The sequence below is a fragment of the Apus apus genome, chromosome 24, assembly GCF_020740795.1.
Source record: "Apus apus isolate bApuApu2 chromosome 24, bApuApu2.pri.cur, whole genome shotgun sequence".
NCBI classification, from domain to species: domain Eukaryota; kingdom Metazoa; phylum Chordata; class Aves; order Apodiformes; family Apodidae; genus Apus; species Apus apus.
Window position 1 is genome coordinate 4,395,192 of NC_067305.1, and position 27,971 is coordinate 4,423,162.

Here is a 27,971-nt window from a genome sequence, read left to right on the forward strand (position 1 = left end):
GCTCTGCGCTGCCGGCTCTGCCTGGGGCTGCGCCTCGCACCGGGCTCCCCAATGTCAGACTCGCTGCTCAACCACTCCTGGCCCTCCTTCTCAAAGCGCTGGAAGAAGAGATGGTCCTTTAAGAGAGGTAAGGGCTTCGTCCGTGGGGGGAACAGCCGGAGAGCTCCGGAGCGGGGCTGCGGGGCGGTCGGGAGAGCCTGTCCTGGAGGAGCAGGTAGCAAAGAGAGTTGGGGTCCCCTGGCAGAGCCTGGTGTTTGGGCACCCCCTGCTCCTCAGGGAGGGGGATGCTGCCTAAGTGTTGGTTAGCGTTTTTGCCCTCTGTTTTCGTCTTCTTTTCGAGGCAGGTTAACGCATTTTTAGGAGCTGGGCGACGGGTTAAATATCATCCTTCTGGTTTTGTAACGGGTCGGTTGGGTGGCTGCCGGTGAGCTGGAGGTCCCGGGGGTGCAGAAACTGTCCCTGCACGGCAGCCAGGCCAGGGCTGAGCCTTATGTCCAGAGTCTGGTGTTGGAGCAGGTGCTGGGATAAAGATTCCTGCTGCCTTTGGGAGAGGGGCTGCGAGCAGAGCCCCTGGCTGGGAGCAGAGCCTGAGGCAGGAGGTTTGTGAGGCACCGACAGCAGGGACGGGAAATGCCAGCCATGGTGTGAACTGGCCTCATTCCTGCATGGAGTGCTGGGACTTGGAAAGAGGGAACTGAAAGCCCTGGGAAGCTGGATGTTTGCAGCCCTGGAGGAGCAGGACACTGCTGTCCTTGCCCTCAAACACTGCCTTCAGGCTGAGGCTTTTGGGTGCCTTTATCTGTGGCATTAGAGCTCTCAATTCCCTTTCTCCCTCATTATTCCCCCCCCCCCCTCCATCTCCCCCCCTGCAATTTTCCTTGGATGTGAATGTGTTGGAGACCAAGCTCCAAACTGAGTGGCCAAAGGAAGGTTAACTCAGAGCGGGAGACAGGGTTGTGCTGGCTCTGGTCTGTGATGAGGACACCTCACTCCAGCCCCCCCAGTGCTGTGCCTGCTGGGCGGTTATGGGCTCACTGGGAAGGCTCGGGGGGGGGGGGGTGTGTAATTTAGATAATAAATAAATCAGCCTCACAGGGCTCACGAGCACTGACTGCTCTGGAGAGTGTCTCAGCAGAGCTCTCCCCCCAGGGTGTGCTCACAGAGCAGTTTGTCCTGCCAGGGCTTTGTGCTGCGGGCACAAAACGTTTGGGTCTCGCTCAGCTCCGCTCCCCGGCACTTGCTGCTCCACGCGGGACCGAGCGAAGGTCCCGGTGGAGTCCCTGGAGGGATCTGCGTGTGGTGACTCTTTCTCGTGACTTGGAGAGCATCAGAGGGGCTGCAAACCCCTCTCAGACCCTTCAGCTAAGCCAGGGGCTGTGCTGGCTCCTGGCTCCCCTGTTCGTGCCCAGCAGCCAGGCCCCACGCGCCCCGATAAGCCAGCAGCTCGGCGTGCAGCTGGGGACAGTGCTGGGCAGATTATCTCCTCCCCTCCTCCAGCCTCCAAACCCCCCGGCTGCCAACGGCCCCTGCTGTGGGGCCCAGCCCAGGCCTGAGCTTCGTCCCAGTTTGGCACAACCAGTTTAGCACTGGCCTTCCAGAGGTTTTACCCGATTGCTCCAGACATCCCACAGGGCCGCAGGTGAAGGGCAGCTGGGCAGGAGCCAGCAGGTGGTGGGATCATTTTTGTTTCTTGTCAGTGATGCTCTCCATGGCTTCCCAACAGCCTCTACCCCGGATTGCTGGGAAATGCCCAGACTCTCTGGTCTTTCCTTCCTCCTGGGATTGTTTCACTTAGCAGAACTGAGCAGCCCCTTTGTCCTGCTGCCTTTGGTGTGGCCTTTCCCCAGTGGCAACGCAGAGAGTGTTTGATGCTCAGAGGATGTGACCTGCACGGCAAGAGCTGACATCCAGGTTTCCTCTGATGTTTCCCACGCCAGCCTGGCTCCAGGGCTGCTCAGGGACCTGCAGCATCCTGTGCCAAGCAGAGGAGTGGGCAGGTGAGGATGGGCCACTGCTGAGAGCTGCTCCTGCCCTGGTGCTGTCTCCATCTCTGACACTTGTGGGTGCATCTCCAGCATCCAGCCCATCTGAGGCAAGGCCAGAGAGGTGGTTGCAGGAGATTGGACTGTAGCTCTGAAATGGAAGTATTTAAATCTTTGTCGGGCTCCCCGTGGCCTTGCACGTGGTTCCAGCAGCATGGGGTTTTCTTCCTTGAGACAAACCAGCTCAGCTGGTGACCCCACTGTTCCCACAGCACCAAATCCCCCCCGAGACTGTCCCAGACTGTCACATGCAGTGGACGCCTGTCACTGCTTCCTTCCTCCCCAGGCAGGAGCTCAGAGCTGTCACGTCTGGCCTGCTGGGAAGCTCTGGCAAAGTGCAGCAGAGCTCCACTCGTGTGCAGGGACCTGCCCAGCCCAGCCAGCAATGCTTCCTCCCCAGCTCTGCCCTGGGAATTCCTCAGATGAGGCTTCTCCCTGCAGCAATAACCTTTTATGGTGCCCAGCCACAGGAGAATTAAGCAACTACAATACCTAATCTGCTTAATGTTCTCCTGCAGCAACCAGCCTATGTTCTTGGAAGTGTCATTTTGTCATCCCATCTCCAGCTTCAGCTGAGTAGAGCTGATCCCTGCTGCCCACCATGCCAGGGAGCTGGGGTGCCCCATCCCCTCACCACCCTGGCAGAGCACAGGACCTTCCAAGCAGTCCAGGAGGCTGAAGAGGTCCAGAGTTTCTCACAGTTGCTGATAAATGGCTGAGCACCTCCATCGTGGATATAGGGATGTTCACAGCCCCTCAGACCTGCTCCATCCTGGCCTTTCCTTGCTCCTTGTGCCATAACTTGATGCCAGAAAGTTTTTTTCCCCTCTATCAGCCCAAGGGTCTGCACAGCTCAGCTCCACACAAGGTGCCAGCCCAGCATCAACCCCCCCAGGCCCCAGGGAGCCCTGAATTGTCATGTCTGGTGCTCAGACATTGCCTAAAATGGTCTCCCCATCCCTGCAGCCCCGTGTGTGCCACGTGCTGCTGCCACTGCCACCAAGCTCACCAGGGCCTGGCTGCAAAAACTGATTTATCACCTGTTGAACAGGAGTGTCTGAAGTCTCTGAGGAGGATATAAGTTGTTTGGTGGGTCTGGAGGGGGGTCTGTTGACTCCGGGCTATGTCTTGGCCAAATCCTGAGCCCTGCACGGCACAAGCCAGAGCACAGGGAATATTTTCCAGGCCTCTGAAGAGCTGACTCTGTTCCAGGGATCCATTTCAGAGCTGCAGCCTGGTGCAAGCCCAGTGTAGCCTTGGCAGGGCAGTCAGACCCTGCTTGGGAGGAAAAAACCTCTTTGTTTTAGCTAAACCTGCAGGCCAGGGCTCTGGCCTCTGTCAGGCCACAGTGTCTGTCAGCTCCTGCCTGGGGCTCTGCTGCTTTCCCTGTGCAGAGTTTGCTGCTGTGAGGGAGACTGAGGGCAGGGAATCTTCTATTCCTTTCTTCCTTTGACCATTTCCCCCCCTGGGATCTTCCCCACCACCTGGTTACTCCCATGGGTCCTTTCCACCTTCACCCCAGCCCATTTTGGGGGTTCAGTGGCTTTTCCTGGCATCTTTGGCTGCTCAGTTTCCTACAAGCTCATGCCCAAACTTGCCCTGGTTCCAATCTGTCTTCACCTCAAAATGCTGATTTGTGATGACGAGCTGATTAGAGGCAATCCAGGTGCATCTGAGGAACCAAAAAGCTGATGTTCAACAGCTCCCTAAACCTCTGCCAGATTTCCAGCTGGAGCATTATAGATGTGGCTCATCCTGGGCAGGAATGTGTCTATTAATTAAAAATGCCTCGTGAAGTAAATTCTACAACCTTGCTGGAAACCCTGTTTCAAACTTCCCACTGCTCTCAGAGTTAGAAAACCCTTGATTAAAATAGTGCCTTCAGAGTTTGCTTGCCTTCTGTATTATTTATAGACCCTCACTTGAAGTTACCACACACGTTCAAACACACCAAATGCTCCTTCAAGCAGGAAATCTGGCATCTGCAGCCTGCAGCAGGATCCAGGGAACAAACCTCCACCCTCTCCCTCACGTTTGCTGCCTTTTTCTAGCTGGCACCAGGCAAGTTCTGGCTGCATTGCACAGCACTGAAACCCACAGCAGGATGCAAGGGTTCCAACAGTGTGCTTCTTAACAGTATCTTCCTGATATTCATGTTTTTATACTTGGCTTTCCTGGAGTAGGATGGGTTTCTAGCAGTTGCTTGCTGGTTTTTTCCCCCTGGATATGGCTTCTTGCAGTCTCTCACTATTGTTCTCTGCATCTTCAGAGACCCACCACCATGTTTCAGCCAACAGCCTGGCCGTTCTCCCCTCACCTCAGCTGTATCTAAGGAATACAGCTCAGATATTCCTCCAAGGAATAAAAAGGCCTCTGTGAGTCATGGGATGGTTTGGAGATGGTGGCTAAGGTTTAACAGTGTGTCTTGTTGCATAGGAATGTGCTTCAGTCAGCTGGACCATCTACTGTACCATCAAGGCTGTCCAGACTTTGGTTTTGTTTCTCAAGGAGCTGTTGGGTGGTGCACACACACTCAGGTTCACACTCTGCGTGGGGAAAATCCACAGGAGTGAACAACAGGAGAGCTACAACCTCCTGCTCTTGCTCTGCACATCCAGCATTGTCTGGAGTCTGTGCCTGCAGTTTGGCCTCCTAGTGGCATCCTTTCTTCCTTATGGATGAAAATAAAACCAGTCAGTAGTGGGGTTTTTTTTTTCACAGATTCCTGCTGTAAAGGTCCATGATGTTAATAACAGTTGTGAAAATGTGCTTAACTCCTCTGTGTTACTGTGGAAACAGCCTCTGGAGCACAGGGCATCCTAGGAGGGGCTGGTACAAGCCTGGTCTCTGCCCTGCACATGCTGTGGCTTGAGGGATGAAGCTGCTGCTGTTTGGGGCCCCTGGCAGCAGGTTCCCAGGGGATGAAGGCTGCTGAGGTGCTGGGACTGCCTGGCAGTGCCTGCCTGCAAGGGAGCAGAGGGCCACGTGGAGCATTTCAGTGAGGCCCAATGTCACCTGTCTTGTCCAGGGCTGATTTTACATCCCTCTGGGGCACCTGCTCAGGTGCTGTGACCTTCTCTGTCTGGCAGGGTCTGACTGCAAGCCGTGCCTACGGGAGTTCTCTGACCACAGCTCCCCTGCTTTGGAGTGTCCCAGCCCCAAACGCTTCCTCCCATCCCTGATTGCTGAGGATGACACCTTCTGCACCAGCATGGCTGAAGAAAAGGCAAGTGTCCTCTTTTCTTCTGCTGCCACCATGCCAGGCAGGAGCTGGGGTCAGCAACCTGGGTGCTCAGTACCATGTTCAGAGGGTTTTGTGACAGAATAAGGGTGGGGGAAAGGGGTACAGAGCCAGACTATCCAGGGATACGAGGTGATACTGCTTCTGCTGCTGGGGAAGTCCCAGCTCTGTGCTTTGTACTGGTGTGAAGGGGAATAAGGCCCAGAGAGATCTCAAGGAGTGGAGGAAGCCAAGCTGGTGGGGCTGGGGCAGGCCTGTGGCAGGGAAGTGCTGCTGGTGGGAAGTCAGGTTTGAGAAACCCAGCTGCAGGTGGGCTGCTTGCCACGAGAAGGGAAAGAAAAGCAGCTTCAGCTCTGCCTGGGCAGTGTCCCCAAGTGCAAGGCTCTCAGGTGGGATCTGTGCACTGGGGCTGAGCTGTCACTGCCTTTGCAGGAGGACTCGTCTTCCACAGAGCTGGATGTCCCAGCCCTGGACCTGCACAGCAGCACAGAGGACCTGCTCTCGGATTCTGCCCTCCAGGGCACGGAGTATTACAGAGATCTGGGACTCCTGAGCCCACCGGTTCCCAAAGCAACTTCAGAGATGGCAGCACAGCCAGAACAAGCAGCCCGGGCTGTGTCTGCCATTCGCCTCCTGGAAGAGAGGCCGGGGGCTCTGCACAGACTGTCTGTGGATGTTGCTTTTCCCAGCCCCGTTCCCTGCTCCGCGCGTTACGACCGGCCCGGCTGCCACTGCCTGAGCAGAGCCCGCCTCAGCTCCCCTGCAGCTGCCCCAGAAGATGGTACCAGCGCTTCCGAGGGTCCTGCTGAGGCAGGCAAAGAGCTGGACCTGCAGGAGGAGGCCAAGGAGTCCTTCCCCACGCTGGTGAGATCCATGTCTACCTCTCGGAGGCACAGCTGGGAGAGCCCTTTGTCACCCGTGGACTGCAGGCGCAGGTGAGGCAGGACCAGGAGCAGTACCTGGTGTCTAAGGAACAGTGACCCTGTGAGGCTGGAGCAGCCACACTGCCCTGAGCTCCAGCTGCTGCTGGGTGGTCTCCCTCCCTTGTCAGCATCTGCCAAAGCAGCTGGATGCCTACTGCTCATGTTGGGTGGGATGTGGAGGAGCAGACGCTAGGGCAGAAAGAAGCTTTAATGTCTCCTTGGCAGTAGGAGACCCTCCTTTCCTGGGGCTGGGAAGAGGAGCTGTCACCTGGGGAGAGATCACCTTTGTCTGGAGGGAACCTTAGAGTCATAGAGTCGTTAGGGTTGGAAGGGACCTCTGAACATCATCTAGTCCAACCCCCTGCTAGAGCAGGGTCCCCTAAAGCAGATCCCACAGGAACACATCCAGATGGGTTTGGGATGTCTCCAGAGAAGGAGACTCCACCACCTCCCTGGGCAGCCTGTCCCAGGGCTCTGCCACCCTCAGAGTCAAGAAGTTTTTCCCTATGTTTAACTTGAACCTCCTGTGCCCATTGCCCCTTGTCCTGTCACTGGACACTGCAGAAAAGAGACTGGCCCCATCCTCCTGACACCCCCTGCAGATCTTGACAAGCACTGATGGGATCCCCCCTCAGCCTCCTCTTCTCCAGGCAGAACAGCCCCAGGTCCCTCAGCCTTTCCTCATGGGGCAGATGCTTCATTCCTCTCAGCATCTTTCTGGCCCTGTGCTGGATGGCCTCCATCCTCTGGCTCAAAGGGAACTTTGCTCAACCCAGAGGGATTAAGAAAGCTCTATCAAATCCTTTTTCCTCTTGTCTGTGAGCTGGCTTGGTGGAGCCTGTGCCTGCAGTGTCCTCCAGCCCTTTGTCCTCCCTGTGGCTGCAGAGGAGAGTGTATTTTGTGGTGTGATGCTGAGCTCTGGCTGGGAGCAGTTTCCAGGCCTGGCATCCCTGCCCTGCTGAGCTCCTGCCACACAAATGCCTTGGGCTCCAGGTTCCTACATGTATCCCCTCCCTGCTGACAAACGTATTGATCTCCCGGATAACTGGGAGTTAGCCAGCAAGAACTATTTTTATCTCTCTCCTCCTTATAAGGTACCCTCAAATTATCTCAGCCTGAAATCCTGGCAGTTGTTTATCAAGCTCAGACTTTGGTTCTTGGACCTATTGTTCCATGTGCCCGTGGATCATTCGCAGTTTATGCTGCATAAGCCACGTGAGCAATGGTGGCATGAAGGGGCTGCCAGGGTCAGGGACTTGTTGGGTCCCCTCAAAGGGGGATTAAGCCTGGGAAGGGGACTCATCCCTGCTGTCCCCTAAGCAGATGCTTCCTGAAGCCTGTGTCTGGCAGCAGGAATGAAGTGACAGGGATCTGCAGACAGAACCCATGCAGAGAGTAAGATTTTCCACCGAGCCCCATCCATCATGTTGCTCTGATGCTGTTGGCTCTGCAGCAGCACTTGGTGTTCAGGAAACCGTGGGGCACTGGGGGAGCTGGTCCTCCCCTGGTTTCCCAGAAAAGGATTTCTTTTTCCTTCCTTGAAGCTGGGCTGTGGTGGGAGCAGGATTTATGATCTGATGCCACCGTGATGACTTGAGAAATGACAACATCTGCCATTTCTAAAGAGCCAGAGGGACTTTGCTGGCATTGCAGTCAGCAGGGCAGGCCATGCCTGGGTGGCTGCACAGTCTCAGGGGTTGCTAAGAGATCCACAACAGCTGCTTGGCACTAAACATCCCAGTGACCAAGGAGCTTGTGGACCCACTGGTGGCAGCCAGAGGAGCTGTTTTCAACAGGCTCAGGACTTGGTTTCCCAGCTGATGCTCCCTGACATTCCCTTTTCCATGTGCCTGCTGTGGTGACCCTCCTTGTCCCAGCTGCACGAGCTCTTTAGGACTCTCCACCTAAAGCCAGGACATGGCAGGGGCTGTGCTGTGCCTGGCACAACAAGATAGTTCATAGAATTGTGGAGTGGTTTGGGTTGGAAGGGACCTTAAAGATCATCTAGATCCAACCCCCCTGCATGGGCAGGGACACCTCCCACCAGCCCAGGTTGCTCCAAGCCCCATCCAACCTGCCCTTCAACACTGCCAGGGATGGGGCAGCCACAGCTTCCCTGGGCAACCTGGGCCAGGGTCTCACCAGCCTCACACTCCAGAATTCCCTCCTCATGTCTCACCTCAATCTCCCTCTTCCAGTTTTAATCCATCCTTCCTTGTCCTCTCCCTCCCTGTCCTTGTCCCAGGTCCCTCCCCAGCTTTCCTGGAGCCCCTTCAGGCACTGGCAGGTGCTCTAAGGTCTCCCTGGAGCCTTCTCTTCTCCAGGCTGAACAGCCCAACTCTCCCAGCCTGGCTCCAGAGCAGAGCTGCTCCAGCCCAAGGATCATCGCTGTGGCCTCCTCTGGACTCTCTCCAGGAGCTCCATGTCCTTCTTGTGTTCAGAGATCCAACACAAGGATCTGCTAACCTGGCTTGTTCCTCCTCCTTGAATTAGGTTCAGCCTGGATACCACAGAAACAGGCAGTGACCCAGAGCAGGAGGATGTGCAGAAGGGCCAGTCCTGCCCACAGCCTCGTGTGTCCATTCATCTGCCCAAAGGGGAACTGGAAACCTGGAGCAGCAGCAGCAGGGCTGGCACGGTGATCAAAGTGGAGATAGAGCCACTGCACCCAAGCCTCATGCTCAGCCCTGGCACCCAGGAGAGGGTGAGTGTGCCAGAGGGTGGGTACAGCAGCAGAGCAAGCTGGGGGGTGCAGGAGGCAACACAGGGAGGTGCCAGCTGCAGGCTGGACTCCTTCCATGCCAGCCTTGAATGCCAGGAGGTCTGCAGGAACCTCAGCAGGGATGGGCTTTCCCTGCTCTGGGACAAACTGTTCTGGGAGCTGGCTGATGCACAGCCCTCTTTTCCCCTAAATCCAGCTGGAATTTCCCTTGCTGCAACTTGTGCCTGTTGCCTCTTGTCCCGTCCCTAAGAAAAGTCTGGTGCACAAAAGACCAAAGATGTCCGTGACTTTTTACTTCTCCAGGCATGTGGCACCAATGGGAAGAGATTGAGGTCCAAGTCTGTCCCATCAGCCTGTGAGACAGTTGTCTCCCCTCAGATTCCTTGCAGCTTCAACACTTCTCTTCCACCTGTGGAAGGTTGGTACAGACTCTCTCTATATACATGGCATTAAATGAGTCAAGTTGTTTTGATGAAGAACTGGAGATGTAGGCTCTGCAAGCCTAGACATCTTCTACCCTGTCCTTCTACAAGGTCCCAGGAGCTCCTGACATCAAAAGTCAAGTTGACTTTGAGTCTGATCCTGGCTAAGTTCAGTGCCTGTCCCCAGTGTCACGTTGCCACCTGACCACTCCACGGCTGCTGCATCCATCACTCCCTACTCACACCAAGCAAAGATGGTTTTCTAGGAACAAAAGGCACTGCTCCATCTGCCTGGGGTTAAATGTGCCCTTCCTGTGCCCCCAGGAATGGGGCAAACGAGGTCTGTGTGCAGGCCCCTCCTGACAGCAGTGCCCTTCACAACCCCCCGTGCAGAGCTGGGGGGAGCAGGCTCTGGGACAAAACTCTCAGATATTGGTTTCTGCACTGAAAGCCAAAGAACTGTATAAAAACAAAGGCACTCTAGCTCCTGTAAACTTAATTTTGGCTTTTTCTGTGCTGCCGGAAGCCCTTAACTTCTCCCACCTGTGAGGACTACCCAGAAGAAAATGTAGAGGCTTGCTAAGGGCACAGCCTGGGAAGTGGAGGGGAAGCTGGCTGTCATGGGAAGGGTCTCTGGGGTGGTATCAGCTCTGACCCTTTATCTGCAAGCAGAATCCTCAGACATTAATCCAATACAGACAGGAGAAGGGAGGAGTAACACAGAAAAGTGATGTAGCCCTCACCTCCCCCACAGGAATGCAAAGCAACCTTTCCTTCCCTCACTCTTCCCAGAACTACTCCCCCTCCATCAAAGCCAGAGTGGGAGCCCAGCAGGATTAAGGGGGTCCAGTCCCATAGCTTGCAACATGGTGCCCCCCAAAGGCAAACCAGGATCCCTGCTGAGAGTGTTTTGTGTTCCAGGTGTTGAACCCCCTGCTCTGGAGATGCTGGAGAAGGACCACGTGTCCCCAGACCATGTGTAGGTATTGTCAGTCCTGGCTGTTTTGAGGTGGTGAAGGGTCTTGAGTGTGTCTGAGCTACTGGAGCTGCAACAGCAAAGGAGATCCCACTCAGTGCTGGGGCACAGCTGAGTGGCTGGTTGTAAACCAGGACCTGATGCTCTGGGGGGTGCAAAATGTCTTTGCAAAGGCATTTTCTAATCTCTTGCTTTTCTTCTGCCCCATCCCTGGTAGGCTAATTGTCCACCAGGTACTTCAGGAGCTGAAACAATATCATGGGTAAGTGTGTGGGAGAGGGACATGGGTGGGGAGGTCACGGATCTGCCTAGGACCCACCTGGCAAATGACACTTGGTTCCCTGAAGGGCAAATCCCCAGGGTACCAGAATCACTGTATTTTTCCAGTTAAACTAGTGTAGAATTGCAAGGAGAAGGAGCATTTCACCTGCTTCTTCTGTAACTCTAAACATCTTCCTGCCCCATCTCCAAAGATGAGCCTTTCTGCTGACCCAGAAGTTCTGCTCTCGTGTTCTTTGCTGTGTGTCTCATCTTCTTCTCCCCACACAGGGCAAAGAAGAGAGCTTGTGTGCAAGAAGGCAGCAGTTCTTCCCAGCAGAACATCACCTGGTTTGAGTTCCTGTCTAATGAGTAAGTGAGACAGACAGTGACCCACACACTCTGTGTCCCCAGAGCAGGCTGATTTTGAGCCCTCCTCCATCTAAGCTCTACAGCCCTGCTAATACTGTCTGCAGGACCCTGGTGTCTGCAGTGGGTGTAGCCAGGATCAGGGCCTCGTTGTGCCTCACACGGAACAAAACCACAGCCAGCCAGGACTCACCCATGCAATTTGAAAGTACAGCCCCTTATTTGCAAGTGTCCCATTAATAAATGACATGAGTGATGCCAAACCAGATCCACCAGGAGGTGGAAAGCTGAGAGATGGGGTCTTAAAGTCAGGCTTCAGATGAAGTTCATCAGGGCTCTCCCTGACTTGTGGTTGGTCAGTTAACTGCCCCTTAGTGAAGATGTTTTTGGTCTTGTTTCAGAAACGAGGAGAGTGGGAAGAGTGATAAAGCAGAGAAGGGCACGAAGGTGATGAGACGTCTGAGTTCCCTGCGGAGCCGAGTCACTGGGTCCTGGCAGAAGGATAAGGTGAGGGAGAGGTACTTACTTTGTGGAAGGGACCGCTGAATTTTTCAAGTAGAAAAGGGGCTCTGACCCAGTCAGTTGGATTGTTTTGGGTGTTTGAGGCCTGTATATTGGTCAGCAGATGCACTGTGAGCCCTAACATATCGTACTGGATAGAGTGGCCCCCAACTTTCAGCCCACCTTGCTCCAGGGCATGTTCTGGCTGCTCTCATGCTGTCTCAGCTCAAGTTGTGCAGACCAGGAGAGGAGTGCAGTGCCTGGAGCACCCACTGTGGTGATCAGCAGAGCCTGCAGAGGCACAACTCCTGCTGCAGTGCTGTGTCCTGCCTGTCCTCACGCATGGACCTTGCCTAGAGGGACTGGCCCAAGCCTTAGGGAGGCATCTGGGAAAAGCATTATGATCCCAAAAGTTTGGGCACAGAAGTGCTCACTGTACTTGCTCACACCAGCTTTCTGCATTTCATTTTTAGCAGCAGCAAAAGGAACCTGTGGGCAGCCTGAGGCCTGTAACCAAGCTGTGTTTGTCTCCTTCCAGGGTAAGAACAAAGAGCAGCCAAAAGAGAGAGAGAAGGAGAAAGAGACAAAGGAGCCAAAAGAGAGGTGGAAAGAGATCAATAGGCACCAGCTTGTGCCAGGGGTTTTCTCCAGTTGCACCAGCTGCTCACTGTGTGCCAAACCTCTTGTGAATAAAAGTGGTCTGCAGTGCCTGAGTGAGTACGGCTCTGAGGGGCAGCTCTGCCCCAGCCCGCCTGCTCCTCTGCTTAAATCCTCCTCCTGGATTCTTTCCCTCTCTGCCTGACTTGCCTCTGCCCCACCACCCTGCTTGGCCTGGCTCGGTTGTTTCTCCAGATAGTCTAAATGATCTCTAAATCCTGCCTGGCAATGGTTGATCCACATTTTCTTTGGCCGCTTGACCATTTCCTGCCCCTTTCCCCCAAGGACGGTTCTAGGTCAACTTTTCCTTCAGTATCTTTTTTTCCACAAAGCTCTGCTTTGCCCAAGCAATCACCCCTGCTGCCTGAGTGAAGTTGCATCTTTTAGGCTGTTTTTTCACAGCTGCAGGGATGTCTCAGCTCAGCCTCTGCCCTAGGCAGGGGCACAGGGATTTCTGGAGCATCCAAAACTTCATGAACTAACATGAAAATCAAATGGTGCCTCCCAGAGCCTGTGGGAGTGGTGGCTGCTGTGTGGGGCTGTGTCCTCCCTGCACTGGCACTGGCACTGCTGCATGGCTTTGGCTGATGGACAAACCCTGTCCCTCCTCTCTGAAGCAGGTACTCAGGGCACTGAAGAACATTTTAATTCCCAAGGGATTGTCTGTGGGCAGAGAAAACCTGGAAATGAGAAGATTGCTCTCTTTCTCTACCCTGTGTCCTCAAGCCATGCTTGCTCTTCAATAAGAGTCTCTCAGAGGCTCTTAAGGTCAGTAAAACCTTCCTGGGGCTAAGAACTGGCTGCCCTTGGACATGTGCTCTTGGGAGTGTGCTTTCCCTGGAGGACAGCTGGAGAGGAACTGAAAAGAATTCACCACAGGTCCAGCAGTTAGTGAGCACTTTGCAGGTGCCACAGCAAAAACCAAGTGCTTTGTGGCTACGTAGAGAGAACCTAAATATTAGGGGAGGAGGCAGAGTGATGCCTTGTTACTCCTTCCCGAAGAACCTCCTGGCAGAGGCTGTGCTTGCAGTCCTGCATGCTGCTTTACAAAAAGTACCTGAAGCAGAGAGGACACAGATAGTCCTTGATCCCCAGTGCACCAGCAGCCTGGAGCCATGTTCTGCGTGGTCCTGGGAACTCTGAGGTCATTGTCTCTGTGAGGGATGCTTCACTGAGCAACCACCATAGAGATCTGTGACCTGGAGGGCAAGGGCTTGGAGCTAGCTGTCCAAAGGGCTTGGTGTACATTTCTGGGGCTTGGACAGGAGGTGTAGAAACCTTCAGGCTGTTTCTCCAGAACAATCTGTGTTCTTGAATCTTGCTAACATTCAGGAGAAAAACTCCAAGGTGGCTGAGGAATTGGTTTGTGTTTGGGTCTCTGACATCTCCTTTGGCTTTCTGGGCTGCTCAGGGACAGGAGGTCCAAGCTAACGTGGGCAGCAGAGCTTATTTTTGCCTGTTCCTTTTGTGGTGGCTTGAACTGAGGCTGAACAACTGGGCAAGGTTCTGAGATGTTGGTGAAAATTAATGTCCTGTCTGTGGTCAGAGCTGGGCTGGGACTTGTGTGACAGCTGGTAGCCTGACAGTGCCTATCCATGAACGATGCTGGGCTGAAACCTTTACGAGCTGATAGTTGTTATCACTCCCTCCAGTTTTTGTGGCTGGGAGCAGTGTGTGGTCCCCTGACAAGTCACTGATAGAGCTCTTGAAAAGCAAGCTCCAGAACCACGGTGCAGCCAGAGTGGCTCGCCTGCTTCTCAGAAGTGTGAGCTGCTCTGTCAGGGCTCAGCCTGAGCTGTAGTTGCTGCCAGGATCTGAGGACGTTTGGCTGCTCCTCTTGTTTTCTCATGATGAACTCACACTTCACCATCTATACGCTCCGGGCCCCCAGCCAGCTCGCCGTCCATCTCATGGTCAGGTGCTGTTGTTCATGTTCTCTCCACGGTATTTTTAACGGCAGCACCACCACGTGGTAGAAAACAAAAGAGGCTGATGGAAATAAAAGACAAGAAGGGATGGTAGTTAAGGGAATGGAGTGAGCTGAAGCCAGGCAGAGAAAGGATGGGGAAAATATTAGGAAGCTGGAGGTAATTCACTGTCCTGTGGACAGGAAAAGTCCAGTGGCTTCCATGGCTGTGATGAAACAGAGCAAGAGCTCCTCTTACAAGAGCAAGAAACAACATGAGGAATTCTGCTTTTAGTTCAGAACAAGGAATCATTGCTTTGTTAAGAACATGCACGTGAGCCATGAAGAAGGGGGCCCTGTACATGGTAACTTGTTTCTTTCTCCTTCCTAATTCCTCCCATCTCTCCTCACACCACTCAAAGCCTCCCAAAGAAGGGGAGGAGGAGGCTGTGCTGTGTGTCCAGAGTATAGATGTGGGACTGTTTCTGCAGCTCCAGTTTTGGAGTCTCACAGATGTGATGTTAGGAGCCTGGCAGGGCTGAAAAACAAAGAGGAATGTTTGCAGTCGCTGGGACCTCGACAACAGTGGCCACCCAAACTTTGCTGTTACATAAACTTTGAGCTGTGAGTCTCTAGGTTTATTGTGCACCTGGAAATGGAGAAAGCTCCTTTTGAGCCTTTGCTGTCAAGGCTGGAGAAGGTTCTGTGCCTAAATTAATCCCCTCTTATAAACATGCTTCCAGAGTTTATGCAAAAGGAGTTAGATGAGTCCCAGGAAAGCCCTGACAGGAGGAGAGCTCTCCAAGCAGGCTGTGCCATGGAGGCCAGCCAAGGATACACCATGGAATACGGATTGCTTCCCTACTAGAGAGCTGAGCTTGGGCACTGGGTTAGAGGTGGGTCTTCTACATCTTCTTCAGTGGAGAGTTACATCTCTGTTACATTTCGGGAAAGACTGAGCCCTGGACCCTGTAGGGAGGTTGGATCAACCATCTTCAAAAGGAAACCTGTAGCTGCAACCAAAGCGTTTGGTAGGCTTCAAATTCATTTTCTTTAAGAGAAGGTGCTTGATTAATGAATCTTTCTGAATAATGCAGGCTGTGCTGGACACCAGACTGTCCACCTGTCCTAGGATGACCCTTGCTGGCTACTTTGGCACAGAGGCTGATTTATAAGAAATTGCTGTAACGTCTCTTCTCCAGGACTTAGTTAAGGCACATTGTGAAACACGTTTGGAGAACCATTTCCTTCCTCACAATGGTTCTGTGGGTCAGTGGAGGGCATGGGTCTCTGCAGTTTGTCAGGCAAACATCCTCCCCCCATGCTTTTTTATCTGCAAGTAGAGAGGCCAGAATGGCCCTCGGTTTGGACTTGAAACATGGTGTGAAATTCACTTGGCACTTGTGCCTGCACGCTTTTGCTTTCAGGATTCCCACTGCACCAATGAGCTGATACAGGAAGGATAGTTTTGGCTTTTGTCAGGGGGAATTACTTGATTCTTTTTTTTCTTTTTTTTTTTTTAAATCCTGAAATTTCTGCTCACAGCCCACACAGAGTCTTGAGAAGTCTGAAAAGCAGCAGGCAACCTGAAACTTTGCATTTCTGGAGAGAGACGCAGCAGCCAAAAAGCTTCTATTTAGGGGGAAAAAAGGAGTTTTGGCTGCTGTACCATGATGACAGGGATAAATGGCCTGGGAGTCCCACTTGGAATAAATGATTACTGACAGGAGTCCAAATAAAACAGGCAAAAGCAGAGCGACTGCAATAGGCTGTGGGTTAATGAGGTTATAAGCCCATGAAGCAGGATCTAAAGCAAATGGGAAAGTGTTTTGCAGTGCTGGAAATACTGACTGAGCTACAAGTCTGCTGACATGGAGCTGGCTCTACCAAACTGTCAAGGTTTTAGGAAAGGAAGCTGAAGAATATAGTATTTTCAGTGCTTCTCTTTTTCTGCTTTTCACTTTCATTTTTTATCTGGGGAGTGTTGTCTTCATCTGGAGCATCTCTAAGGTGCTGCTCCTTGCCTGCCTTGGTAAAACCTTAGGATTTTGTACGTTTGGCCTGAGAAGTACATAAGGCTGCACGACAGTAATCTACCTGCAACTGATTCAGTAAGAAATGTTTTGTTATTATGGAATGACACAGGGTTTGAAAGTTGGTGCTGTTCTCTTCTTTGTAATCCAAACCTTCGCTGTAAGCTATGGAGTCTTTCAGCTGGTTGCTGTGCCAGTTTTTGCTCTGATTTTTGAGGAGATGCCCTGAGGCCAGCCACACAAGCACAGCACGTTCTCTCCATGACAGCTGTAGTTGGGCAATCTGCAATGCTTTACTTTTGTGTTATAGCAAAGCACGAAGTTTGAAGTGCCAAAGGATTAATCTGTCACCAAGTGACAGCCAGTTGTTTACCCCCAAACTGCTTTATTTAATTATTATTTCTCTGTAGTGCTGAGAGGCCCCAATAAAGACTGGGACCTTAGGCCTGTACAGAAGCAGCACAAAAGGGAGCATTTTTGAAAAGCTTGCAACTATAAGATGAAGATAAAAAATAAAATTGATTGAACAGGTCACAGTGGGGAAAGTCAGAGACAATATTGGTCCTGTGGTAGTCTAGGATTTCAGCACAATTCTGGCCCAAACAGTGGCAGGTTCTTTCAAAGCAGCATGGGAAAGCTGTAGGGCAAATTTCGAGAGGGGATGTTTGTTTTGTCATGGTGTAGGTTGTGTTCTCAGGCTTGACAGGCAACTCGGATGTCCATGATTTAAAATATGACAAACTTGGGATGGAGATCACTACTGTAAATCCTCAGAGTGAAGCATAGATCAGGAGGTGAGGTTAGGTCATGAGCTCTTCTAGTTTTTCCTCTCTGCACAGAGTACTTCGGCGGTCTGGTGCCGGTATTAGGTCAAACCCCGCTGGTGTTGGGGAAAAGGTGTTTTTTCCAGCCAGCAATTTAGTTATACGGGTCGGTGTGTAAATCTGCTGATAGTGAAGATAATTCCCCTTTGCTTTGGCCATTTGTCTGCCTGGGCAGGCACTCACAGTTGTGGGGTAGATGAGGACACCGGGCACCCCAACCTTGCCTCGGCCATAAACACTTCAGCCCATTTTGAATGGCAAACCTCACCAGGCTTTTAATAACAAATTACGTATTTAGAGTGAGTCCTGGGTGCTGAGCAAACACATGAACTATTATGTTAAAGCTGTCACTTGGGATGCTACATCCCATCTGTCAGAAGGCCTGTTGAGCCTTGGCTCCTGCCGCAGCCGGGCCCTGACGGAGCGCAGCTCCCCGGGAGCTCGCCCGGCGGGTGGGATAGTTACAGCTTCTCACACCCGGGGCTGGTGGCCTGAGACCCTCATCAGGGACAGGTCTGGTGGGTCTCGGCTCCAGCCGTCTCTCCCACCCTAGCAGTGGGATGAGGGGAAGAGCTGGGGCTGCGGTGCCTTCTCTGAGGGAAGAGCTGGGGCTGCGGTGCCTTCTCTGGGGGAAGAGCTGGGGCTGCGGTGCCTTCTCTGGGGGAAGAGCTGGGGCTGCGGTGCCTTCTCTGAGGGAAGAGCTGGGGCTGCGGTGCCTTCTCTGGGGGAAGAGCTGGGGCTGCGGTGCCTTCTCTGAGGGAAGAGCTGGGGCTGCGGTGCCTTCTCTGGGGGAAGAGCTGGGGCTGCGGTGCCTTCTCTGAGGGGAAAGTTGGGGCTGCGGTGCCTTCTCTGGGGGGAAAAGCTGGGGCTGCGGTGCCTTCTCTGAGGGAAGAGCTGGGGCTGCGGTGCCTTCTCTGGGGGGAAAAGCTGGGGCTGCGGTGCCTTCTCTGAGGGAAGAGCTGGGGCTGCGGTGCCTTCTCTGAGGGGAAAGTTGGGGCTGCGGTGCCTTCTCTGAGGGGAAAGTTGGGGCTGCGGTGCCTTCTCTGAGGGAAGAGCTGGGGCTGCGGTGCCTTCTCTGAGGGGAAAGTTGGGGCTGCGGTGCCTTCTCTGAGGGAAAAAGCGCGGGCTCTACGCCCCCTGCCCTCCCTGAGGGAACGGCTGGGGCAAGGGCGGCTGTGCCCGCCCCGCGGGGAGCCCGGGGCTCCGTCCCCCCGCTGTCCCGAGGGGACCCCGGGGCTCCGTCCCCCCAGGGGACCCCGGGGCTCCCGCCGCCGCCGCCCCTCAGGCCGGGCCGGGGTCCCCGCGCGCTCCCGCGGGGGGAGGGCCCCGCCCCCCCCCGTGCCGCGCACGCGCGCAGCCGCCTTTCCCCTTTCGCTTCCGGGACTTCCCTTGTTGCTGCGGCGGCGGCTCCGGGGACCGAGAGCGCAACCGGCGGCTCCCCGGGGACTCCGGTAAGAGACCGGGGTGTCAGCCGCGCCCGCCGGCGCCCCGAGCCTCGGCCCCCGGCTCCCCGCGGTCTCACCCCCTTCCCGGTCTCTCCCTCCCCCCCCCCCAGCCCGGGGCGCTGGGAGGCCGCGGCCCGGTGGCGGGCCCGGTGGCGGGCAGCGCTGCTCCCGGGGCAGGGCAGTGCCCGCGCTGAGGGGGTTTCCAGCGGGGCCTGCCCGCCCGCCGCTCCGTCTGGCCCCGTCCCGCGGGGCCGGGACGCGGCGCCGGCCTCCTCAGCGGAGTTTGGCCGGGGCAGCGCGTTGCTCGTCCCTTTTCGTGACAAATCCCGCAGGGTTTTATCGTCCTCCCAGCGTTAGCAGCTCAAGGCTTAATCTGGGGGGCAGGACGTGGGTTGCGAAGAGCCGAGTCCTTCCCTCAGAGACCTCTTCTAGGGGCTGAAACAAAAGGTGGAGTTGCGCGCCGGGGAGGTAGCCTGATATGAGGCTGGTTCGCTTTGTGCCCCAGTTTTGGGTCTGAGCATCCTTAATGCTCCTGAAATCCTGCACCTCCTCCTCTCCGTTGCCCTGCACCCGTAGTGCTGGGGCTACGGCAGGGAGAGGAGTCCGGGGTTGTGCATAAAAAGGTCTTGAACGTGGAGCCATCAGACACTGTGTGTTGTCGTTCCACCTGATGTTTACCTGTGAAATATTTTAAATACCTGTTATGATTGTCATAGTTGCTGCTTCAGTTCTGTAGCGTTCCCCTAGGGTGGGGGAAGGGTTCAGCGTGAGAGAATTGAAAAGGTACTCGTATTTCTTTTAGGGGAGTATGCTAATTTCGCTTTGCATTCTTTAAAAAACAGAAACATCAGCTGTTCATTTTTTCTGGTTTGGGTTTCTGTGCTTAAAGAAAACCCCGAGGCTACCAGAACTTGCAGTTGGGAATGACACGACCCCACCCCCCCATTCCACTTATCTGATATTTTGACAATAAAACGAGATACAGGGATAAAGTAATTACAGGTTGTTGTGTTTTTTTAAAGACAAAGAGGAATGCTTCAACAGGGAAGCTGAAACTTGGTTATTTAGTGGTGTTGGTCTTTTGCATGGACTGTCTCTGCTCCAGAATGTCAAGTGTCTCATCCCCCTGCACCCCTTCCAGTTTTTGGTTTTTACCTCTGAGTAATTAGGTGAGTTAGCAAAACAAGTAATCACCAAAGCCACTAGGACAAAGTTAAATCTGCTCTGAGTTCCTGAAGATACATGACCTGGATTTACCTAATAGAGAAACTTCTTTGTGTTCCACTGAAGCTCCTCCTCTTTCCTGAGGAGATTTATCACAAAGCCACTCTGCTCTTTCTGGAATGCTGGTATTGTTTGAAATGTTGTGTGGCTCTATGTATAAATTAAGGTTTTATATTCTGTATTAATCATTCATATGCAAGTTGTTTTCTTTCTTGGTTTGAGAGAGAGGATTTACCTTGTATGGTGTAGGGTAAGGAAAAGAGACAAGGGATCCTCTTTAATCCCTGAAGCCTTGGACATTTGAAAACAGAAAAACTACTAATTTCACAAGAAAACTGTTTTGTCCATGGCTCTTGTCTGCTGCTTAGATCTAATAGGTAGTAAATAGATCCTTAGCATTAAAATAGTGCTTGAACTTGTATCATTAGCATAAATGTTAAAAGGTGGCCCTGCCTGAACTTAGGGGTTTTAAAGGTTTTTTTTTAGTCTGTCATTTAAAAAAGAAAAAAGTCACTAGTTCAATTTCAGATTAATCACAGCATATCTGTCAGTTGTAGTTGTTTGCAAATGGCCTTTTAAGAGTTATTTGATTGGGCAGTATGGTTCCAGACCAAAGGTCAGGGTCATAATACTCATAATATTTGGTGAGTCATAGATTTGTCCTGGAATCCAATTCTGGAAGACATTTATAGGCCATTGCCAGTGTCTGATCCACTGGAAGCTATTCCAGCTGGGGGAGAAAATGTATTCACCTGCCCTTTTTCAGCTGGGTTCATTGCCCTCTTGCACACTGTGAATCAGTGTTAGGCTTTTGGGCATTGTAATGTCTCATCCAATAAAATGCTCTTAAGTTGTAAATTGGTTCCTGTGAACCTTTGGGAAAGCATCTCATTAATAAGGGAAGTGGCTTGTTGTTTTTTTTATTATACCAGGTATTAATTTTATTACCCTCAAGTGAGAACAGGATCTTTTATGGTGTTTGTGAGCCTCTTGGTCTGAAATATCTTTGCTGGATGAGGCCCTTGCTTCAGTTAGCCTGTCCCTGAGCAATAGGACATCACTGGCAGCAGCAGGTAGTAAGCAGATGTGGGATAATGTGGTGCTCCCAAAATTCACAGCCTTAATTCCAAAACCTTTGATTTAAGCCCAAAAACAACCATGGTGGCATTGCTTTGTTGCCATGTGTGGTGCTGATTGCGATTGTACCTCTAGCTGTAGCAGCAGGGGTCCTGTCCCTATCCAGTCAGGTAACCACCCAAATCCATGTACCTCCCAGGTGTGTGGGCACTTTAACTGCTGGTCTCAACACCAGCCAGAGCTGCTGCCTTTCTGCGTAGTCTGTGTTGAAATGAAATCCTTTGAAGGATCCATTTTGGGAAAAATTAATCTTGCAGTTCCAGGGAGTGATGCAGGGAGGAGAAGACGGGGCAGGGAAGAGCCTGGCTGGCTGTCCTTGGAGTCTGTAGCTCTGTCTTTCTCAGGAATCCCTTCTCAAAACTTCTTTTAAAAAGAGCTTCTTCTCAAAGCTTCTTTTCTTGGGATGCCTCTCTGTGTTTCCTAAGGGTAGCTACCTATTATTCCCATGCACCTCTAACAACCCTCCATAGCTATCTCTGCTCTTAAGTATCAGGCTCAACCTGTGCAGGCTCCTGTCACTCCATCACTCTCCTCTGTCCCTCAATCTTAGTTTTCTTGACCCCTGCAGTTCTCTAATACCCTGTTCAGAGAAGCTGTCCAGAAGAATAAGGAAGGTAGAGCGATCTGACATGCAGAAAAAATAAATCATGTTGACTAGAATTTGTGCTTGTTCTGGGCCCTAATGAGTGTCCTTGGTCAGCACTGTCTGCAAAAGCATGTTGAGCAGGGGAAGCTGGAGCTTATTTGGTGAACTGAAGAATGGTTACAAAACAGTCTGATTCTTCTGTCAGTTTTCAAAATTCTCTTCTCTTACACAGGCAGCAATAATGCCACTTGGAAATAATTAAGTTAATTGCATTTCAAATAGGGTCTTAAGGAATCAAGTCCTTGGCTTCATCTGCAGCTTTTCTGAGGCTTTTCTGTTGCTTTTCCATGTTTTCTGGTATGTTCTCTCCTGTTGTGTAAAGAACCTTTCAGCAGCAGAGGAAACTAATACACAGCACCATTAGATATGTCAGCTGATTAAGTGAAAAATACCTACTGAGAGTGATAGAAGCTGTTATCTTGAACAGAGCAAGTGCATGATTTTAAAATTGAAATACATTTTTAAGCTGATATCCCTTTTACAGTCAGCCTAACAAGGTGCCCAGGCTTTTGAAGTGGAATTGGTGCTACTAACCATGACTAGGAAAAGAACGATCAAATGTAATCGCTGAGGATATGTAAACACTGGGGAATATCAATGTCTAGTTAAAGTTTGATAAAGTGTTTATAGATGACTTTATGACATAATTCTAGATGAACGGAGTGGATTTCAAGTGGAGAGGTGATGTCTCAGGGAGGGTAGTGGTTGTAGGAATGTTCCCTGTCTGTAAACCAGACCCCAGGCCAACCCAGCTTGACCTCATGGAGAATTTTTTCCCGTTTCCTTTTGTGTGATGATTTTTGTCCTACAGTTTGCTCCTTTGTCTCCAGAGGAAAGGCGTTTCCATTGTCGACGAGTTGTTTGTTGTTGTGGCATTTCTGTTAACAAGCTTTTCATTTTCTGGTGATAAGTGGAGGCCTTATCAATGCCCAAGTAGCTGATACATTTGTTACCCTCAACATAGTTTTAGCAAGTGAATAATTCTGGTACATGTTATCATACATTTGCAGAGGCACGTACATTTGAGAGTAGAAATAGTGCCTTTTGTTTTGTTGCATGGGGTGCAGTATTGGTAGAAATATCACAAAGAAGAGAGAGATTATGGGAGGTGATTGTTTTTGTGGAACTTTTGTGTGTTGCAGGCACTCAAAGCACAGTGTTCTGCTCTTATTTCCCACCCTTGTACAAGTTGCATAACATGTAAGCATCTTCCAGGTCTGTGCACTCAGTCTTTCACTCCTATTTTTATATTTTTAGTAATTTATTTGTGTTTAGGGCAAGTAAGCATTTTCTTCCCCTTCTCAGAGATTTACTGTCTTTATGGAAGACACTTAAAAGGGAACATTTCTCCACATGAGCCAGAAGCCTTAAAGCAGATCACCAGTCTTGGCGTCTTGGTGATAGTTCTGTTTGGATGAAGAGACCTTAAATAGTTTTTCCTCTGTGCTTTAAACATAAACAGGCTTTTCTCTAGCAGATACAGTGTTCATCTTCCCAGTTTTGTTCTATTTCTCTTTTAGCAGGCATGCCTGAGTTATATGGGAAGAAAAAAACCCGTTCAGTGTCTGAATTGCTGGTGGTGTTCTGCTTTTGATGAAGCATCTTATTTTATGGATGGGCAGAAAGGCTGCAGAAAATACTTGACACAGTTTTAATCCTGTTTTCTCAAGCAGCAGTTATTTTAAGGAGAAAAAAAGATTGGATTTTATTATACTATTAATGGTTTTATTTAGTTCCTTTATCTGGAAACTCTTCCTTTGTGAAGCTAGAAAAGGGCTGATGCTCTGATGGTGGTAAAACTGATGGTTTTGTGGTGTGTTTTGAACTTTCCTGTAGTTACTTCAGCTCCTACTAATGCTCTGTGCAGAAAGGCAGCTTTTGCTATGAAGCCAAATAAATTGCTGCCTTCTTGAATGGCATCAATTTTGAATCAAGAGAGGTGGAAATAACCTTTGCAAAGAGGAGGAGAGCAGGGGAGGTGAGGCAGGAGCATCGTCCGTGCGTTCGACAGTGTCTCTTTGTGCTTGCATGTGTGAACTGCATTATCAGTGATTGAGTCTTACTGAAAAGCTTGAGTATTTGGTGCAAAAATCAAGAACAGAGCATGCACATCAAGGGTGCTCACTGACACACCTGAGCTTCCTCTGCATCGCTTCCAAAATTAAGACCTTTTTTGTGTCACTCTTCCTTTCCCTAGTTGGGAATGACAAGAATAATTGAAGACTTTTTTTGTGTGTTTCAGATTGTGCAGTGAATGTCCATAAGAACTGCAAGGGTTTACTGGGTGAATGCAGCAGCATCAGACCCAAGGTTGGTGTTGAAAATTCTTATTTTATAATAACAGTGCTTGACATAGTCAATTTAAGAGTGCAAGTCTTTTAATTTCCATGAGTACAGAATCCTGCCTTGTATCTTCAAGACATTGAATAGTTATTGACTTGTCATTAGTAATTTCTGACAATTAATGTCGAGAAAACAAATGTAAATGTTTTATTGCTGTAATGAAAACTACTTACTGTGTCTGTCAGAACTGTGACTAACTCTTGTAAGGGTGCTCAAACCTCTCACTTTTTTAGGGAAGATAGTTGAATTATATGTTACCTCTAGATTTAGTGTCACTGTTTTAGTAGCATGTGCCATCTCAAAGCTGATAGAAGAGCCTGAGGGGTGGAGAGGAATTTGCTTATAACAGTTGCATATTATTTACAAGCTGAGCAGTGCAGAAGAAGTGATTTCATTTTTGAACTGTGATGAACTTTGTCTTGCTAAGCTGTTCCTTTTTCATCTGTGTCCCCATGATGCCTGTGATTGCATGTAAAGGTCACAGGTTGCTTTCAGCTCTCTGTTGTGGTGGTGTTTGTTTTTTTCTTCTGGTATTGGTTTTGAAAATAATTTCCTTCTCCTTACAACTAATTATACTTGAGGGAGTTTTAGTTTGCTTTAACCTGCAAGTGTTGATGATTTCAGAGGCTGATAGCAGATTAGGGAGTACTGTGAGGAGGAGAAGAGAGCAGAACAGCTCAAACCTGGGCAGTTAGAGGTTAGAGAAAGTGATTTCAGCTGTTGATGATTTAGAATGTAACTCTTATGAGGGCAGAAATGTTCTTGTTGGGTTTTTGGTATAGACTTTCAAACTTCTCGAGGCATTGTGCATTTTCTTTTTAAACCTAAAAAATTCACTTGCTCTGATGCTTTCTGCTCTCTGTCTCCCTAACTGTAATGGTTGAATCAGCCCTTCCAAACCACTTCTGAAGAGAGCAAAGAGGGAGCAGTAGAACAAACTGATGTGGGGAATAAAGGCAGGAATGAGATCCTCAAAGTGAAGCAAGACTCCCAAAAAGCCATTTGTTACAGACTGCATTACTTACTCAATTTCTTTGCATCTTAAATAAATTGTATCTTAATGAATTGTAATATCCTAGTTGTAAGAAGGAGAGAGTTGTACAGACTATCAAAGATGCAATTTTAAATGAATAGTCTAAATTTTGGTTGAAACTGGCTGGGTGGGTTAGTTTAGTTAGTACTGCTGTAAACTGAACAGCAACAAAGTGTAGGTGAAGGCTGCCTACATAGAGGGTTTGGTTTCATTTTATAAATTATTTATGATGATAGCTTTAATTCAGCTGTAACTTTGTTTTTGGTTCTATTTCGGTCTGTTTTATACGTGATGGGATTTTTATACAAAGTGTGAATGTCTCTATTTGATTCTTTCTGGAATGTGCAAAAAATCCAAACTTCCTGAGTCAAATCTTTCCTGCTGTCAGTATACAGCTTCCCTTCCAGTTAGTGCTGTATGATAGGGAAAAGATGATTCCTGTTCAGCTGAAAGTTTGGTCTGGATATGTGAGAATATTGTATTTTTTCCCTCTAGCAGAAGGATTTGCAGCACAGACCTTCTGGATCTCCACAGAGTTCACCCCAGTGCATTTCCCCAGGTTTGTACTAAAGAATGATTTCTGTGCTCAAGGCTTATCTGTTCAATTGTATTTTTTTGTCTTTAATATGTTTTAAAGGCTAGACACAGAGTGTTATTGAAGTATAGAAAAGGTCTCTTTTAATAAGATGGCTTCATTTTTTTTTCTATTGGGAATGGCTTAGAGGCTCCTGGCAATCTCCTGTGTGTTTTTATCTCTTTATCTTTTTATTTTTCTTTATACCTTCTTGCTGTGTAACCTCAAAATATCATGGTGAAAAGGGATCAATAAGCTAGTTTTTCATTGATTGTCTATTCTCTGGCCTCTGAAAAGACTAGAACTGTGAACTTTGTTTTACATCAGATTTTCATAATTGTCTATTTAAAACTTGCCTGCAGCTAGTGGTTGCTAGAAATCTCTAAGACAAGCTAGCACTAATGGTCTGAACATAAATCTTTGTTGAAATAAAGTGGGAAAAGGGATCTGGGAGGGAAAAAAAGAAGAAGAAAGAGCAGCTGTATTGCAGCATAGGCTTTGAAATAGCTTTTTGCTGCTGGAAAAGACCATTGTGGCCACGGGTGTATGATTTAAAAGGCATTTTAATTGGTAGATGTTACAAGGTCTGTATTAGTAGAACAGGCTTCTTGACTCTCAGGTGATTGACCGTGACTGGAGCGGAATTATTTTCTGCCTTGCAGTTGATCTGTTTAGTGGCCTTGCTGGTTGGAAGAAACACAGCTGACATGCAAGTCAGAGAATTACCATGTGTTTTTCACATGTTTTTGTTAGGTATCATTTGACTTGCATTGCAAGGTGCCCTTCTTTATGAAGCGATCCTTTCCAAGAAGCAGCACCGAGGGAATAATTGTTACAAGAAGATAAGTAGCTGTTTGCATTACCAAGAAAGGTTCTGTGCATTAAGGGAAAGTGCAGTGACTAAAATAGCAAACAATAAGGAATAATGGAAATAGGAAAAGTTGGCTGTAGGGCTGGTCGTTGAAACAGCTCTGTGGTACACAGTCTGGTCTGGTGTGATAGGTTAACAACGATCGATAGGGGCTCTCAGCAGTGTGCAGACAGTGCTAATTGAACTCAGAAAATGGCTTTTTGCTGGTGCAGACTCTGCTAGGCAGCTGGGGCTTGTTTTCCATAGTCAAAAGCAGGAGCTGGGAGTTGAAGGAACAACTATTAGCATGGGCATTGTATGTCTGTACCCACAGTGTAACACTGCAGACTGCAGTGCCCAGCACAAAAAGCCAAAGATACTGTAACAAGATAAAAAAGAAATATGTTTGAAGAAAGGTACAAGCTGTCTTGGTTGTATGTGTCATCCCCCCCAGTCCCCCTCCCCATGTTTTGCCTCTGGAGATGTTTAGATTTGGCCTACAGTTGTGAAGCAGAACTTTATGTCCTTGGCTTGTGGAGCACAGAAAGAGAACATGATGGCTGCTGATTTCAATACTTCCCCAAATGGAAATGGGAGGACATTTACTATTAAGCTGTTGTTTAAGAAATACACCCTTACAATTCTTGCTAATATCTACTTAGTCTCCTCTTTGGGGACAATAGTCTTGGAGCTTGTTCCTTGGAGAGGATGACAGAAGACTCAGTTTACCCAGCTTGTTGGGTAGACTGAGAACGTGCTGTGTGTGTAGCCAAGAAATTTCAAACCCAGAGGGTGTTGGGAAAGGTATTTTCAGCAGGAAAAGATGCAGTGATATAATCTCTATTAAATGTCATTGATGAAACCTCCCCTGCAGCCCTAATAAGATTCTAGGCAACTGTTTCAAGGACAATGAAATGAGAGACAAGCAGATGTAGGATATGGGATATCAAGCAATGTGGAAAAACCTGTTTTATGAGAGGAAACATGAATACCTTGATTTAGCTGTGTTTGATTGAGCAAGGCTGAAGCAGAGGGAGAGATGTTTGTTAGTGGAAGAACACAGAGGAGTGCAGACTTGTGGGGATGGGTGTACACCAGTGTTTTTACAAGAAAAGTTGGAAATTGGTGGTGCATAAACCTTGGCTGGGAACTGGAGACTCTCTTATAGAATCCCAGACTGGTTTGGGTTGCAAGGGACCTTACAGATCATCTAGTTCCAACCCCCCTGCATGGGCAGGGACACCTCCCACCAGACCAGGTTGCTCCAGGCTCCATCCAGTCTCTCTTAGAACACTTCCAGGGATGGGGCAGCCACAGCTTCCCTGGGCAACATGTTCCAGTGTCTCACCACCCTCACAGTGAATAATTTCCTCTTCATCTCCAACCTAAATCTCCCTTCTTCCGTTTTTAATTCATTCCCCCTTGTCCCCTTACTCCCTGCCCTTGTTCAAAGTCCCTCTCCAGCTGCCCTGTAGGCCCCTCTTGAGCTGCTCCAGCAGCATGGTCCTCAGGCAACCTCCCAGACACAGCCCTGGACCAGGAGTTGGTCTGGGAGTGAGACAAAGCTTCCTCATCAGGGCAGATTCCTGGGTTCAGGGAGCCATGAGATCTCTTCCACTCCCATGTCCTTAAAAGCACTTTGAAAAAACAGCAGCTGCAGACCTTGTCAGTGGTGAGTTTTAAAGATTGTCTGCCTGATTCTTCATCTTTGACTTCCCTGAAGTTCCTTTTTTAAAAGGATGTATTTTGTCTCTTGTTCCTTATCATTCATTACAGACATTAGTGCTAAATAATTGTATCCATTTTTTATAAGTCTATTACAGGCTTCCATGTATTGTGTAATAG

At 50.0% G+C, this 27,971-nt stretch overlaps 1 protein-coding gene across 8 annotated transcripts in view; it reads left to right on the forward strand.

Annotated features, from left to right (window-relative positions):
* ARHGEF18 (Rho/Rac guanine nucleotide exchange factor 18) overlaps window positions 1–27,971 on the forward strand; it is a 49,263-nt gene continuing 21,292 nt past the window's right edge. For 2 of the 8 annotated variants that reach the window (XM_051639380.1, XM_051639383.1), the window contains exons 1-12: window positions 1–127; window positions 5,132–5,268; window positions 5,716–6,218; window positions 8,700–8,910; window positions 9,232–9,346; window positions 10,272–10,329; window positions 10,544–10,588; window positions 10,876–10,956; window positions 11,355–11,460; window positions 11,993–12,167; window positions 23,569–23,636; window positions 25,198–25,261. In XM_051639380.1, the coding sequence (XP_051495340.1) occupies window positions 52–127; window positions 5,132–5,268; window positions 5,716–6,218; window positions 8,700–8,910; window positions 9,232–9,346; window positions 10,272–10,329; window positions 10,544–10,588; window positions 10,876–10,956; window positions 11,355–11,460; window positions 11,993–12,167; window positions 23,569–23,636; window positions 25,198–25,261 (1,639 nt within the window). In that variant the 5' untranslated portion in view covers window positions 1–51. Of the gene's footprint in view, window positions 128–5,131; window positions 5,269–5,715; window positions 6,219–8,699; window positions 8,911–9,231; window positions 9,347–10,271; window positions 10,330–10,543; window positions 10,589–10,875; window positions 10,957–11,354; window positions 11,461–11,992; window positions 12,168–18,251; window positions 18,326–23,568; window positions 23,637–25,197; window positions 25,262–27,971 lie in introns of those variants that run through there. The other 6 variants (XM_051639381.1, XM_051639384.1, XM_051639387.1 and 3 more) reach the window with 6 other exon arrangements.